The 17,719-nt window shown below is 38.2% G+C and overlaps 1 protein-coding gene across 7 annotated transcripts in view; it reads left to right on the plus strand.

The window, feature by feature from the left end:
• TAFA2 (TAFA chemokine like family member 2) overlaps positions 1–17,420 on the plus strand; it is a 260,303-nt gene extending 242,883 nt beyond the window's left edge. For 4 of the 7 annotated variants that reach the window (XM_081956695.1, XM_081956696.1, XM_081956691.1 and 1 more), the window contains exons 5-6: positions 188–414; positions 17,284–17,420. In XM_081956695.1, coding sequence (XP_081812821.1) covers positions 188–199 — 12 coding nt within the window. In that variant the 3' untranslated portion in view covers positions 200–414; positions 17,284–17,420. Of the gene's footprint in view, positions 1–187; positions 431–11,690; positions 11,810–17,283 lie in introns of those variants that run through there. The other 3 variants (XM_081956692.1, XM_081956693.1, XM_081956694.1) reach the window with 3 other exon arrangements.
• The last annotated feature ends 299 nt before the right edge of the window (positions 17,421–17,719 follow it).

Consider the following 17,719-nt stretch of genomic DNA (forward strand, 5'->3'; position numbering starts at 1 on the left):
ATTATATTAATATATTGAATTTGAAGAGTAATATTTTTGTCATTTGGTTTTAGTAGGAAAACATGGTATTTGTTTAAAACACTTAAAAGACCCAATGTATTTTTTCTTTTCCAGAAATGTTCTGCCATTAATCCCAGTTTTGTTTCATACAACTCATCCTAGTACTTGACATGTGTTTGTTTCTTAGGCCAACGTGTAAAACCATTCAAGAACAAAGAGATTTCTGCAGTGCCTGATGACAATTTTTGATATTCCACACACACAAAATGTTCTGTCTCCACGTTTGGAGCAATAGTTGTGATGAATCCTAGTCTTGGTCGGATTCTCAGGAAGGGTTAGAAGATGCGTTGATGAGGAGAGAGTCAAAACATCTGAAAGATGCTCCAGCCTTGGTTTATTATCAAAGAACAGCAGGTGTGTACAAATTCAGGTAGTTGTAGTAAAATTTAAGCTATGAGATTGTTTCTTAAACATATTTTATCTATACTTTCATGAAAGTATTTATTAAACTGCTTTACACCACTAATGAGGAGACCAAAAGCAGTTTAAATAGCAGAACAAAAACAAATGAAATGTCATAAATTAACTAAAATTCAAGTTGAAAACCTTTAATTATGTTACATTATAAAATCAGGGAGATAAAATGGTTTTCATTTCCCATTTAAATGCCACCATTCCACCTTTGAGAGACCATTTTATAATTGAGGTGTTGCTTCAGAAATACCCTCTGTCGCAAAAAAACGAAATGCTGTATAATAAAAAAATGTAAATCATTGAAAATGTTACATTTCTGATAAGGAAAAGCATTCTGAGGTTACCTGAGGTGTCACTTTAAATATAACATTGTGCAGCTCCCATTGCCTACTCAATGTATCTGCTATCAAACAGATGTTGCAGATGTATAGGTTGTACCCTTAGAAAATATTGCTGTCTATATTGTGCTATTAATAAGTTTATTTGCAATTTAGTATAATTGCTATAAGCCTTTTATGGAACTTTCTTAAATGAAGATGTACTCTTCTACATATAGAACATATAAATATGTATATCAATGTTTAAACAACACTTTTTACAATTTATAGGATGTTATATTTAACGTGGTAAAAATGTGTATCAAGATGTAGTACATAAGTATGTGTCTGCAATGTATATAGAGTTATGGTGTACATTGCTTCTTGGGATTTCTTTATATTGTGACTGTATGTTCTGACTTTGGTGAATGTACTTGTGTTTTACAGGTTTAGTACAGATCTATAGTTTATTTTGAGAAAATACAATGATTTATTCCATACCAACCCCACCTCCTGTTTCCTGGCAATTATTTCTCCTAGGCTCCTTTTTCCCCATTTAAGATTATGTTCCTAACTATCTACCTGTCTGCTGCCTCATCACTAGAATAACTCTCAGCAGATCCTGATTAAAAATAAGAGAATTTTCTTTTCTCATTGACTCTTGAATGGATGGAGGTGGTACTTTCAGTCTTTGAACCATTGCATATGCTGTATATTCATTTCTGCTTTAGCTTCCACTCCAACATTAGGATAATTACAGAACAAATTTCAGGATATGAGTAAATGATCAGTTTCCAAAAAGAAATATGCCAGTCTTTAAACTTTCAATAAGTCTGTATCTCAACTGAAAAGCTTTCTTTTACTTTCATTGATAGATAATGAGGTGAATAATTTGTTTTACTTTATGAAAAAAACACATTTTAATATCCTAAATTGATTTAAATAAGATGTGATCAATATAGGCATCATGTTTCTTTATATTTTGCTGATTTTATTTCATTATTTCCAGTATTTGTATCCTATCAGACTCTTCTGTTTACAACACAACTAAAAATGATAATAAAATCAAGAGATAATATAAAATTTAATTATGCCACTATAAACTGAGTTGTAAATAAAAGAGTAGACAAGAATAGACAAATAAATAAAGGGGCTATTCCTGCTGATCTCCCTCAAAGGTTTTTGTTATACGAGGATCCTATTTGCTACTAGTACATACACAGCAAAGTAATTGGGCTTATTTTCTTTTGCCCCACAAAATATGGCCTTGGGCTTATTATTAGAGGCTTATTCTTTTGGGGTTGCTGGGCAGCTGCTCCCTTGCGAGCAGACTCCCGAAGAGCCGGGCACAACCTCAGGGGTGAAGCAACCATGAGGTAACCACACTCAGGAGCAGCTGCCCGGCAAATCCCCTCTCCAGCTGGGCAGAGCGTCATTCACTGACCTAGGGGGTGTCACCAAGGTGCCAAGCCACATGGCGCTCTGCCCACCCCCCAGCTCCCGTGGATTGGCACATTCGGGATATAGCCTAGGTCAGTGCATGGAGCTCTGCCCGGCTGGAGAGGGGGGGTTGCTCGAGTGCCTGTTCCGCCCCCAGCCTCACCAAGCCCTTGTGCAGCTCTCTCAGGGCACCGCCACCACCACCACCACCGCTTCCAAACTCCAAATTCCAAAATTTGGCTGCCAAGTCTTCCAGCATCTGCTGCTCTAGGAGTACTCTCTATGGTGGGCCAGCTGCCGGACAGAGAGTCTTCCGGACAGAGAGTCTTCCAGCAGCCGGCCCACCATAGAGAGCACTCCTAGAGCAGCCAATGCCGGAAGACTCGGCAGCTGAGTTTGGGAGTTATGCTTGGAGCGTGGCGGCGGCATGGGGTGGCGGCGGTGCCCTGGGAGAGCTGCCCAAGGGCTTGGTGAGGCTGGGGGCGGAACAGGTGCTTGTGCAACCCCCCTCTCATCCGTGGTTTCGGGGTGGGATACCATCTGTACGCTGATGATACTCAGCTGTACTTTTCCACCCCGAACCACCCCAACGAGGCCATCGAAGTGATGTCCCGGTGTGTGGAAGCCGTACGGATCTGGATGGATGACAACCGACTCAAGCTCAACCCTTCCAAGACGGAGTGGCTGTGGGTACCAGCCCCCCGGTTCAGCCAATTAATTCCATCATTGGCCATTGGGGGCATCCATCTTGCCCCCGTGGAGCGGGCGCGCAATTTGGGCGTCCTCCTAGATGCCCGGCTGTCCATGGATGACCATGTGACAGCCGTGGCAAGGGGGGCGTTCCACCAGGTTCACCTGGTGCGCCAATTGCGCCCCCTACTGGACCGGGATGCCTTGCGCACAGTCACTCATGCGCTGGTGACGTCTCGCTTGGACTACTGTAACGCTCTCTACATGGGGCTTCCCTTGAAATGCACCCGGAGGCTGCAGTTGGTCCAGAACGCAGCCGCGCGGGTAATTATGGGGAGTACTAGGTACTCCCACGTGACACCGCTCCTGCGCGAGCTGCACTGGCTTCCTGTGGCCTATCGGGTGCGTTTCAAGGTTTTGATAACTATCTTTAAAGCGCTCCATGGCTTAGGACCTAGTTACTTGCGGGATCGTATTCTGCCCCATACATCCCTGCGACCAATTCGCTCGCACAGAGAGGGGCTCCTCCAGGTGCCGTCCGCTAGACAATGTCGTGGGGCGGCGCCTAGGAGTAGAGCCTTCTCTGTGGCGGGCCCAGCCCTGTGGAATGACCTCCCTCCGGATATTAGGAATACCTCTGACCTCCGCTCCTTCCGTATTAAGCTTAAGACCCACCTATTCCAAGCAGCTGGCCTGGCTCAACTTTGATTTAACCATATCGCTCCTGACGGGTTTTTAACTGGGTATTTTAATTACATTTAATTTCTAGGGGTTTTAAATACAGTATTTTAATTGTTTTTATTAATCGATCTCCTCCTTATATATATGTATGTATGTTTTAGTGTACCTTGTTATATGTTTGTTTTGTTTGCATATTTATTTCGAATGTTTTGTTGTACGCCGCCCCGAGTCCTTCGGGAGAGGGCGCGGCTAAGAAATAAATATATTATTATTATTATTATTATTTTAGCAGATCGTTACGGTCAGGGTCACCGAATGGTGCAAATTGGTGTGGTGTTGGAACTACTGAAAGGACTGTGTTGTAAACTGAAGATAGATAATGTCATATCCCTCCCCTTCTTTTGAGAGATGGCCATTCAATTTTGACATAGATTGCCTCTTTAACCCCTCTTTCAAACCAGTGCTCCTCTCTGTTCAAAATGTGGACTTTGTTATCTTTGTTATCTTCAAAAGAGTAGCCTGTGTCTTTTAAATGCAGATGGACTGCTGAATCTAGCCCTGATGTGTTTGTTCTCCTATGTAGTGGTTGTTTTGTTCCTCCAATGTACAAATCTGCACATGGCTCACAGCATCACACCAAGTTGCTCAGTTTTGTCTGGGGGTGCTATCCTTGGGGTGGACAAGCTTCTGCCCTAGTGTATACTTGGTTTGAAGTGTGCATGTATGTTATGTTAGCTGAAGATCCTCCTGAGCTTTTCCGAGCAATGTGGTTGCATCTATGTTAAAATTAAATAGCCCTCTCTCAATAGAGGGGGAAGGATACGACATTATCTATCTCCAATCTACAACACAGTCCTTTCAGCAGTTCCAAGAAAGCTCCACACCAATTTGCACCACTCAGGTGACCCTGATGACACAGATAAACTTCCAGGTGACCTTAATGATCTGCTAAAAGAATGCAAATGACCAGCTGCTTGCAAGGAATATAAATCCTTCCATTCCCCACCATCCATTCAGAGCTGAAGAAGCTTCTTGGATGAGAAGTGAACTTAACTTTAATTTTATCAAAACATAGATAGCATGCCATTCAAAACCTTAATTCATGGCCCTGTAATTAAAGTAACCTCGTTTTCTGGAGGTTCACCCATTCTTTTAACCAAGCCAGACAGCATGCATCAAAATACAATCTAGTAGACCCAAACCCTCTCTTTCCTTAGCATCTTTCAGTAGCTTATATCTAATTCTTTGTTTTTTCCCTTGCCATTTAAACTTAGAAATATCCATCTGCAATTGGTTAAATGGATTATCGGTTGCAAGTATTGGTAACATCTGGAATAAAAAAAGCATATTTGGTAAAATATTTATGTTAACTTATACTTAATATAAGTATTTCTTAAAGCCCCAAAATAAAATTCATTAGTAAATAAAATGCTTTCTTTTAAAATTAAAATCTAATTTTAATGGCTATAGTTTTTGTCTTCAAAATTCAAAATGCACTAGATTTTTGTCTAATTTTCCTTATCGTTATTAATCTGATTTATACTTTCTTATCTTCAGGAAGTATGTTATGATATGGTAGAATTGGATTCATACAAGAAAGATTAGAAGGCAGAAGGGAAGAAATCACCTGCAAAGATGCCACAAATTTTAGGAAGTTCCATGAGTTTCTAAAAATGAGTGAGATAGATTAGAGAAAACATACACAAGTTTTTCAGGAAGAAACAATGTATGAAATAAAACAAGAGATTTAGTAATTAGATTAAAAACAGGAAGTATTGGTGAAAGAATTCCATTTTCGGTATACAATAGTTTATGCGCAAGAAAGAAGAACTACTTTATTATGAACTGAAACAAATTCCAGTCTGGTAAAAGACATTGATTAGCAGAATGAACATATTCAGCTGAGCTGGTACTTGTCTTGGTGGTCTTGTCATCTGAGGATTTGCTATATAGTTATTATCAAAAAGTATTGAACTGGTTCTTCTTACACTGTGTTTTTCCTCTAAAATAAATTAAGATAATAATGTTTGGCTTAGACAACTATTTTTTCTCACTCTATTTCTAATTATAATGAAGCTTGAGAGAGAAAGAAAGAGAAAAAGAGAGAGAGAGAGAGAGAGAGAGAGAGAGAGAGAGAGAAGGAAAGAGAAAGAAAGGAAGAAAGAAAGAAAGAAAGAAAAAGAAAGAGAACTTATGAGCACAATTGAGCCCAAAATTTTGGTTGCTAAGCAAGAGCGTCGTTAAGTGAGTTTCACCACATTTTCCAAGTTGGCCATGCCCACCCGGTCACATGACTGCCAAGCCACTCCCACCCAGTTACATGACCACCAAGCCACTCCCACAAAACTTATAATTATAATGTGACACAGTTCTTGTAGTTATTAAGAAAATTGGTTCAGACAGAATTCTCAAAATCAAGGATAACTACATAAATATGATAGTAAATAAGATCAAACGTAATTGTCTTCAATTAGAATAAAGCAAATATTTGTTGATATAATATTTGATAGAAGTGTAGGAACATTAAGATTGAATAGTGATCTGCTTTCTCTCTCTTCCTATTCTTTGCCACATTATCTTACTACTACTTTCCATATGGGAATTTACTTTGTAACAAGATCCACACTGTGAATTATAATCTTGTAGAGAAAACTATACTTTGGGAATATCATTGTTCCCAATTCTAACATGCTATGTTTAAAATTCATATATGTATTTCCATTCTTTCTATAAAACTTTTATCAATCCACTTCAGACACACAAGTTTATTACTGTATCTCCAGCTTATTCCTGCTTTAGAAGGAGACACTGTACTACACTGGTTAAGCAATACATTTCTCTTTCAGTCTTTCTGAGTTACTTTTAGTATAAATGATGCAATGCAGTCTGAACAAGCATTTGTCCAACTTTAGCTGAGGTGTAACATTTTAGATTTAATTATACATTGTTGTGTTAACTAATGAGTTCATATGCAGTCTACTTGACTCATGACAGCTATTCACAAATTTAAATTAAAAAATCTTGAAACAGCAGAGTAATTATACCATAACTGCACATTGAGCACACAGAAAATGAAAGCATCTAATTCTTTGTATTTATAATATAAAGTATGTCAAAGAAAATACACTATTTAAAAAAAGCAATATATTATGAAGTATGTCAAAGTTAATTCATATAAATATTTTAGGAGTTACATCCTTTTCAATCTGTGCTGCTCAACAAAAGGCAAATGTTAATTTTCAGATATATTAATAATTAATTTAAAGTTGATTGGAACTGATTAGAGCACTTTTAGAATGTTAGTGTTCTCCAAGGATTTTTAAGTTCAGCTCAGTACTGCTGTCAAATTCTCTTTTTCTATTAAGAAAATAAGGAAATTGTAATATACACGTACCTTCCAGCTGCTCTGTTGAAAATCTAGGACACAATCCAAAAATAAAACCCTTCCTGGAAATAACATGGAGGGATATTAGCTAAAATTGAATTGAATTTTTATGAAATTAATTTGCTACATTCAGACTGTTTATTTTATCTTAATGTGTAATTGAATAGATGTCATTAACAATAGTGGGTAATATATCCTGCTCTTATATTAGGGCTTATGTTTCAGAATATGACAAAGATGGCCTATTTCATTTACTCTGTTACTCAGAATAAGAGTGTCATTTAAAAGTGTAAAATGTACAGGAAAAAAAGAGGGAACAACAGGAACGCTACCAATAGAAAATCTTTAGAAGTTCCCCACAACAAGAATAGTGATAATGATAATAACAACGAACTCAAATACATTGCATTCATTTCAGCATGAATTTATCATCTCTATAGATGTCATATTTATGAATGCGTAGAACGGGCAGTCAAATAGCAATTGATTAATTGTCAATTGTAATTGATCAGGTGTTAATTAACATTAAATGAATTGTGACGTTAGAATTTTTCTTTGGTTACTAATATATCTTTGGAGCAAGTCCACTAGTCATTCCGAACTGAATTGAAGGATAATGATACATTTTTGAATTTTCTTGCAAACCATCAAATAGTTGAGAGGGCCAATTTGACCCTTGGCTATAATCCCGTGTTCAATAAATAAATCCAAATTAAAATATCTCAAACAGTCCCCTTTCTTTTTAAAATAAAGTTATTTGGTACTTCATCATTTTCTGGGTATGCTTTAGGACCATGATGGCGAACCTATGGCACGTATGCTCGAAGTGGCATGCGGAGCCATGTGGCCTGGCATGCGTGGCATTGCCCATTCCTCTTCTGGGTTTCTAATGCACATGCATGTGCAACGATCAGCTGACCTTTGTGTGTGTGGCAGTGACAGAAACTGGAAGAGCTGGTGTTCCGTTTTCCAGCTTGAGCATGCACGCCAGCCAGCTGATCATCAGGCATGCATGCACGGCAGTAACTGGAAGATTAGCTGATCAGCACGCATGCGTGTGCCGGGAACCAGAATTTCTGGCACGCGCATGCTTCCTGGGCAGCTCTTCTTCTGGGTTGCGGCCCCAATGAATGTGTGTGTGTGCACGCTCTCCCCTTTCGGCACTCAGTGCCGAAAAGGTTTGCCATCACTGCTCTAGGATGATATATAAGCCAGACCATCAGCCAGTTCATACACTACTTGACAATTCCCTTTATCTGACCCTGAATTCAAATTATAATACAATACAATACAATACAATACAATACAATACAATACAATACAATACAATACAATACAATACAATAGTAGAGTTGGAAGGGACCTTGGAGGTCTTCTAGTCCAACCCCCTGCCTAGGCAGGAAACCCTATACCGTTCCAGACAAATGGCTATCCAACGACTTCCAATGTTGGGGCATTCACAACTTCTGGAGGCAAGCTGTTCCACTGATTAATTGTTCTAACTGTCAGGAAGTTTCTCCTCAATTCTAAGTTGCTTCTCTCCTTGATTAGTTTCCACCCATTGCTTCTTGTTGTGTCCTCAGGTGCCTTGGAGAATAGCTTGACTCCCTCTTCTTTGTGGCAACCCCTGAGATATTGGAACACTGCTATCATGTCTCCCCTAGTCCTTCTTTCTCTTAAGCTAGACATACCTAGTTCCTGCAACCGTTCTTCATATGTTTTAGTCTCCAGTCCCCTAATCATCTTTGTTGCTCTTCTCTGCACTCTTTCTAGAGTCTCCACATCTTTTTTACATCGTGGCGACCAGAACTGAATGCAGTATTCCAAGTGTGGCCTTACTAAGGCATTATAAAGTGGTATTAACACTTCACGTGATCTTGATTCTATCCCTCTGTTGATGCAGCCTAGAACTGTGTTGGCTTTTTTGGCAGCTGCTGCACACTGCTGGCTCATATTTAAATGGTTGTCCACTAGAACTCCAAGATCTCTCTCACAGTTACTACTATTGAGCACGGTACCACCTATACTGTACCTGTGCATTCAGTTTTTGTTGCCTAAATGTAGAACCTTACTCTTTTCACCATTGAATTTCATTTTATTAGATAGTGCCCAATGTTCAAGTTTGTCAAGATCCTTCTGTATCTTAAGCCTATCTTCTGGAGTGTTAGCTATTCCTGCCAGCTTGGTGTCATCTGCAAATTTGATGAGTTCCCCATTTATTCTCTCATCCAAATCATTGATGAAGATGTTGAAGAGTACTGGGCCTAAAACAGAGCCTTGGGGTACTCCACTGCATACTTCCCTCCATGTAGATGCAGTTCCATTGAGGACTGGTTGGTCAGCCAGTTACGAATCCATCTGGTGGTGATGCTGTCTAACCCACATTCTTCTACTTTATCTAGTAGTAGGTTATGGTCTACCTTATCAAAAGCCTTACTGAAGTCCAAGTAAACTATATCAACGGCATTCTTCTGGTCCACTAATTTTGTCACATTATCAAAGAATGCAATAAGATTAGTCTGGCATGATCTGTTTTTGACAAATCCATGTTGACTTTTGGCTATTACTTTGTTTGCTTCTAGGTGTTCGCAAATTCGTTGCTTGATTATTTTTTCCAGAATCTTTCCTGGTATTGAGGTCAGGCTGATAGGTCTGTAGTTTCCTGGATCTATTTTTTTCCCTTTTTTGAAGATGGGAACCACATCAGCTCTTTTCCAGTCCTCTGGTAGTTCCCCGGTGTTCCAGGATCTCTGAAAGATATAATTCAGTGGTTCTGAGATCTCGTCTGCTAGTTCCTTCAGAACCCTGGGGTGTAATCCATCCGGTCCTGGTGATTTGAACTCATCTAGGGTAGACAGGTGCTCACTTACCATTTTCTTCCCTATTTCAATTTGTGTTCCTAATCTGATTTTTGTGGTGCTGCTTTTGACAGGTTGGACTGTTTTATCTCTTTGTGTAAAGACAGATGCAAAACATGAGTTAAATAGTTCTGCTTTCTCCCTGTTGCTTGTCACCTTCTTGCCACTTTCTCCTAGCAATGGACCAATTGTTTCCTTAACTTTTTTCTTGTTTTTAACATGTTGGAAGAAGCTTTTTTTGTTAATTTTTACTTTTGTGGCAAGCCTTTCTTCATTGTGAGCCTTAGCTTTCCTCACTTCATCTTTACATGCTCGGGCTGTTTGCTGATATTCTGCCTTAGTTATGTCCCCCTCCTTCCACTTTTTATACTTACCTTTTTTGTCTTTCAGTTTGTCAGATAGCTCTTTATGCAGCCATGCTGGTTTCTTTTGGGAGCTGATATTTTTCTTCTTCATTTGGTATTGTGCTAGACTGGGCTTTTGTAATCTCATTTTTCAAAATTTCCCAAGCTTCTTGAGTTGTTTTCCCCTTGAGGATTCTCATCCATGGAATTTTTCCCAAGCTCTCTCTAAGTTTATTGAAATTAGCTTTCTTAAATTCCAAGACTCTAGTTTGGCTTTGTTCTACTACTTGTGTTTGGATAATGTTGAATTCCAATATTGCATGGTCACTTGCCCCCAGGGTTCCTATGGCTTCAACACCTTCTATCATTTCCTCTCTGTTAGTGAGGATTAAGTCCAATATGGCTGATCCCCTTGTTTCCTTCTCTACTTTTTGGAAAACAAAGTTGTCTGCTAGGTTTCTTAAGAACCTGTTGGATCTTCCACTTGGTGCAGAGTTTGTTTCCCAGTTGATGTCAGGGTAGTTAAAATCTCCCATTACTATTGTGGTGTGCTTCCTACATACCTTAGTTAGCTGATTAGCAAAAAGTTCATCTACTTCCTCTGCTTGGTTGGGTGGCCTGTAGTATAGACCTATGGCAGTGTCATTTCCCCCACAACCTTTAATATTGACCCAAATGCATTCAAGATAGTTCTCATCATTGTTGTGTTCTATTTCTGTAGAGATGTAGTTATTTCTTATATATAGTGCAACTCCACCTCCTCTTTTATTTGGTCTATTTCTTTTAAATAATTTAAATCCTTCTAGCTGTATGTTCCATTTGTCGGTTTCATCCCACCAAGTTTCTGTAATGGCAATAATATTGTATCTGCCCTCTTTTACTTGAATTTCTAATTCGCCCTGTTTATTCCTCATACTCTGTGCATTGGTGTATAGACATTTGAGTCCATTTTGATTGACCCTGTGTTTACTGTCTACATAACCTGTTCATTCATTCAAAGTAAAGAAGTAATTCATTCAAAGTAAAGAAGTAATTCCTGAGCATGTTTCTGTCAATTTCAAGCATTAATCTTGTGACGTCATCTTGTTTGTCACAGTTTCATTGTGAAGTGCATACTTTTGTTGTTGTTGAGGAATATTGAATTAAACTAGGAGTCGAGTAACTCTGCTTTTTCTTTTTCCTGTTCCCATTTTATTGTCATCACTGATCAGTGATGACAGTAAAGTAAACATCATTTTTGTTATTCTTAGATCTTTTGCCAAGATCTCAGTTCATCCCCAGTTTTTGCATTTTTGACATCTGTGCTCTTCATTTGTAGTATGGCCTTCTTTTCATTACTTATATATCTTATGCAAACCTACACATCTTCAGTAAGATTTTCTGTAACCTCATTAGCTTCTTTTACTGTCCTCTATTTTTTATGCTCTTTGAAATTATTTTCAATTGCCCTTTTGATATCTTCAACTTTGGAAATTCCCATGTTGTGTTCCATTTCTCTTAGTTTCTTTTCCACCAGGATCAATCAGAACAGAGCTGGAACAGACCTTGGAGGTCTTCTAGTCCAACCCCCTGCTCAAGAAGGAGACCTATACCATTTCAGACAAGTACTGTCCAATCTCTTCTTAAAAACCTCCAGTGACGAAACACCTACATCTTCTGAAGGCAAGCTGTTCCACTGGTTAATTGTCCTCACTATTAAGAAGTTTCTCTTTAATTCTAGCTTCTCTCCTTGAGTAGTTTCCACCCATTGTTTCTTGTCTTGCCTTCTGGTGCTTTGGAAAATAAGTTGACCCCCCCTCTTTGTGACAGCCCCTCAAATACTGGAATACAGGTAGTCCTTGAGTTATATATGTAATGGAGCCTGCCAATTACATTGTAATTTGAGGATTCATAGGAGTGAATTGCATAACTTGACCACGATCACTCCCTGCTTTCACCCATTCATTAACTAATCAAATTTGCCATTAAGAACACATGTGGCATCTCAGGGTGGGAAGATCATGGGGGCCTAGTGGAGACTCACTTACCTTTTGAAGATCTAGCGAGCTGGCTCCTCTCCAGCCTGTTTCTTTGCCTGCTCTCAGCAAGTGGTGAGAGCAGAGGGAGAGCAGGACAAGTATGCCTATTTGGATTTTCTGACTCAACAAGGCTGCCTGCCACTTCTGGAGTGGTGGGCAGCCTCAGTGAGTGTCCTCTAAAGGCTTCCAGTCTTGGCATGGAAAAATATTTGCATAGCGACAGGAGGCTTTTGGACAGGGAAATCGCATTGCTTCAAGCTTCTTGTTGGCTTGCAAACACTTTTCCCCTGGAGACTGGAAGCTGGTGTCCTGATCTCATGGGACTTCAGGCACACATTCTCTGCAAAAGTTGATGGGTGCCTGAAGCTGTTCGAGATCATGTCCCCCAGAATCTTCCAGTCTCCGTCCGGATGAAAAGTGTTTGAAGGCTGAAGGGGTGCTTTGAGGCAAGATCCCCATTGGATATGCAAATTGCTCACTTTTTGCCCTGACAAAGCTTTTGGTTGCCCTGATCTCATGCAACTTCAAGTATCCATCCACTTTTGCAGATAATGGGTGCTTGAAGTCCCATGAGATCAGGGCACCCAGAAGCTTCCAGTTTCTTGGGGGAAAAGTGTTAGGCTGATTGATCTCTAGTTTCCTGGGACTGGTCCCCCCCCCCCCTTTTCTTTGAAGATGGGAACCACATCAGTTCTTTTCCAATCCTCAGGTAGTTGCCCGGTTCTCCATGGTTTTTTAAAGTTATGGTACAATGGTTCTGAGATAACATCTGCCAGTTCCTTCAGAACTCTGAGATGTAATCCACCAGGTCTTCTATGGCCTTCCATGGACTGCAAAAGTAGATTATCTATTATCCCAGGGTCTGCACAGTCTATATTTTTCAAAGACTGGGGTGATACAGTTGTAGCTGTTCTTTGGATATAATTTGTCTTCACATACTGTATATCAGTTGGAAGGGAATCATTGTCAAATCCACCTGGATGTTGTTCTATCATGTCTTTGATCCTTCACAGGCTTCTGGATCTAGATGGCATATATTTGCTTCAATATTTTAATTTAGTCACCAAAAACAATCCCTTCTGTCCTTTAGAGTCCATCATTTAATCTCCCATAATATGATATTTTCTTGTTTTGTAAGTTCACTGCCTGTTTATTCTGTAGTGGTCTAAAACCTGCTTCTGAATTCCAGTTTCAAATTGTGCAAGTTGAGCCACATATGCCAGCTCATCACTTATGTAAGTTGAGCTGTGGGGGAGGCACACATGCACATCAGCATGCCACTTGTGTGGCCAGGTTACCCTCTTCCTCCCACAAAGGTTTGGGACTGCTGTTCTAAGAAATAAAAAACAGGAATAAAAACATTTAGTTTGTAAAAGGAGACTATTGTATATAATTGCATTTTGACCCATTTTAAAATATCACTATGTTACTATTAACCCTGCTGTTAATATGTATTATTAGAATAACTTGAAATAGAAGGGTTGGTCAAAAGGTAAGTATTTCATAATAAAAAATAGGAAGTCCCATTTAATGAAAGTCTCATTCGAGACTCAAATGCATATTATTTGGTTCTTAAAACTGATTAGGAATTCTGATTAACCATCAATCCTGCAGATAAAAGATAGGAAAAAGTATTAAAATGTGATAATCTCATAGATATAGGAAACATTATTTGCATAAAATATAGTATATTTATATTAATATAGGCTATTCCTACTTTACTTTATGCTATAGATATGATAGCCCTGTGACACATTATATGTTTTGTGTGCAGAAAGCCCTGGCCCATATGTTCCTGCAGATTAAAGATCTCAAACAGAAGGTTTTGGAAATAAGCCTAGTCTAACCATTAGCAGACGGTGTCCCTTTTTTCCCAGTACAAATTCCAACTGGATAGTAAGATTAATGTTATGTCAACACCGGTGATGAGAGAGTGTTTTTCCATCACTGAAGCAGAACGCTACTTGAGAAGCATAAATCATGAACAACGAGTTCATGAAGGCTCTGATTTTTGTCCCCAGATTCTGCTGCCTGGGGTAATTGCCATCCTTCCAGCTAATATTGGAACAAATTTTATTGGAAAGGGCCTTTCCTCAGACCTTGCAGAGCTGGGAATGGTCAGAATAGGTAGGCAGAATAGGTAGATTACTTGTTACCTCCAAATAATCCAGCTTCTCCTGACAGCACTTGTATAGCCGCACATTTGGAGGCCACCTGGTCAAAAAGAAGCTAGGAGGGTCAATAAGGAATTATACACCCTACATTGGTATGTTCTGTGGGTTTTTTTCTTACCTGCCTTCATAAATAGCAACATTACCCCATCAGTGCTTTCTTTTTTGTATAAGAGAGGTTTTTGAGCATTTAAAAAAGGACTAAACTCCTAAAGCAACCTTCTTAGTATTCTCTCAGTGTTTCCATGCTTCCAAGTTGATAAAAGAGCTTTATGCAGATGGTTTTTGCTGAAGGCAAAGGAATGTTTCATCATAAAGGAGTGTGACCTCTCAAATTGGAGATTTCCCCTGATGTACTATTACCATAGCCAATCCAGTGGGTCAAGCCTCCAGAGAAAGGAGAGTATTGTTTAATGAAGTTTTGTATCAAAAAGTAACAAGATTATTTATTGAGTCCACTGACAAAACAGCAATAGTTCTTAAAGGCATTTTGATATGGTAGAGATTTTTTTTCTTTTCTATTCATTTTTCAAATAGAAGACAAGCTTATGGAAACATCCAATTATTGTAAAATCTTTAGACTTGCATACTTTTTTCAGTGGCCATTTTATTTATGATGTTGGTTGGGATAAAAAGTGAACTCTAGCAAAGTCTCATTTTCAAATGAAGGAATATAAAGGAAACTATAGTTATTTTTTTTTCTTGAATGATTATTTCCCCAATCATTTCAGTTTCTGACATTACTTTAACAGAAAAGATAATAAAATCATAAACGGAGAATCATGGTTTTTTTTTTAGTGTTTTCTGTTAAAGTAATGTCAGAAACGGAAATGATTGGGGAAATAATCATTCCAATAGAATCAATAGAAAAATAACCATAGTTTCCTTTGTATTCCTTCATTTGAAAATGAGACTTCATAGAGTTTTATCCAAGCCAACATCGTAAATAAAAGTTAACAAAGCACATTTTAAAATTACCCCAATCCTCCACAATACTTTTCCTTTGAATTGTTTTTTTTAAACAAAAGTTTTATTGGTTTTTTTTCAAGTATTTTGGGGAAAAGGGTACATAAATGTGGGAAAAATTTTTTTGACAGCTACATCATACGGAAGGTGGTACTTCCCCCGAATCTTACATCTCTTTCATGTTTTATATATATCAAAATATCATTGTTACATTTATATTAGCAGTTATTTTACTCAATTCTTTAGCATCTTCAACCATATTTTATATCACTTCTACATTTCATTATATTAGCAATTGCAATATGTTTTTAATTCATTTCTGTGACCTAAGTTTCATTACTGTCTCCTCTCCCCTGTCTGTTGGCTGAGCCAAGGCTCCTCCCCCCTTCGTGTCTTGTGTGCCGTCTCTTGTTTCACCTAGGAGGTCCTTATGTTTTTCCATGAAGGCTTCTGCCTCCACCACTGTGTTAATTCTCACTCTGGCCCCCTCCCAAAAAATCAACAGGCCTTCTGGAATTAACCACCGGAACCAGATATTTTTTTCATATAACTTTTTAGTTATAAAGAAGAATTTCTTCCTCTTATCTCTTATTCTTTTTGATATCTGTTTCAAAATGGTTATTTCTTTGTCCTTATATCTTAAAGGTTCCCCCCTTTGAACTCCTAGAATCTCATCTCTTGTGGTTTTTCTGAAGAATTTAACATGAACCTCCCTTGGGACATTGTGTATTCTGGCATATGCTGAATTAATTCTATATATCAGGTCAATATCCCACCCTAGCTGTTGCCTATCTCTTTTAATATAATCTGCTAACATTGTTATCATAGTCGCTCTTAAGTCTTCACCCTTTGTTTCAGGTATATTTTGAAACCTAAGAAAAAAAGACATCCTTTCAAATTCCATTTTTTCCATGTAGCTCTCAAACCCAATATTTTTTTTGTAAAGCCTTCATCTCTTCTCCCACCCCCATAGCATTCTCCTCCAAAGCATTTATTTTTTGACTATTTTGTACAGTCTGCTGTTGATTCTGTCTGAGTTTTTCCTTTAAGTCCGCCAGCTGCTTTTTTATTTCGTCCTGTCCCTTTAAGAGTGTCTGAAAAATTTGGTGGAACGTGTCTTGAGATGGCTGTTCCCCCTCAGAAGCTTTTGGTTGCAAAAAGGAAGTTAATTGCATTTGCGGGGAACCGGGCTTGAAACAGCAGAAGATGGAGCGAAGCTGGTTTGGGTGGAGGCTTTTTTGGAGGCATTTCAAAGTTCAGGAAAAGTTATAGTTCAAAGCAAAAAAAAAATGGCGTCTGTAGGGGTGCGCCGCCGGGCGGGACCAGGAGACAGGCAAAATCCAGTGTGGGATATCGATCTTCAATACAGCTCCCCTCTGGTTATATTCACTTTTCCTTTGAATTGTTTAGTTATTCTCTTTTTAGAATTGTTTCATGTTCTTACTAGAAACTAATAGTGTTTGAGAATTATGAAATGTTATAACATTATTAAATATATGAGAACTTTTGTTAATACTTAAGATTGTTTTTCTTTAACAATTATAAATTTATATTATTTGTTAAGTAATATTTTGTGTTTTTGACACTTTTTAAATAATAGGTTATAAATTATATAAATTAAAGATGTGCTCATAATAGATTTTGTGAAGAATACCAGATTTCAACACAAGAGGGCATACTCAAATAAAAATACTGGATAATCTCAGCAGGCCTTTGTCTAGCTAAATACTTTGACCCCTGACAATTAAGGAAATTGTTTTTCTTATTGGTGTCTGTTTCAGTTTCAGGTTTATCTGTTTGCTTTAGAATACACATTATTAATAATTGGCTATTTGCATGTTAAAATGCTTTTTTGTGCATAAATAGATTTGTGCCATTATAAATCTTATTTTGTTCATCTAAATTTGATTTTGTCTTTTTTTATATCTTATTTTTACAGGTAACTCGTTAGCAGAAAATAAATCACTTCAAACTCAAGGCTGATAACATTCATTACAAAGAAGCTGGAACTTTTCTTAGTTAAAGATGATGTTTGAGGTTTAGGCTAAAATTGCTGGTACAAACTGGGTCAGTGAGCATATATGCTATAATCAACAGCAACTGGAGATCAATAGTGCAAGAAAGTCAGAGATACAAACTCTCTAAAATAAAGATTTCAATGGAAATAACTGTATATTTGTAAACACAAGAAGAAAGAACATGCACTTTTTGGCAAAAGAAGTGAAAAGGATGATAAAAGGATCCTGAAAAAGTAGTAGTCTTTTTGATCCTGGGCTTGGACTTGGAATATTTAACCTCTACAAACTAACTCTTTGAAATGTACCGATATAGCTTATTTGAAATATTTCCAGTCCTCTGTTCAAATACTGGTGGAA

This window comes from Natrix helvetica (assembly GCF_964273705.1).
Source record: "Natrix helvetica genome assembly, chromosome: 6".
NCBI lineage: Eukaryota > Metazoa > Chordata > Lepidosauria > Squamata > Natricidae > Natrix > Natrix helvetica.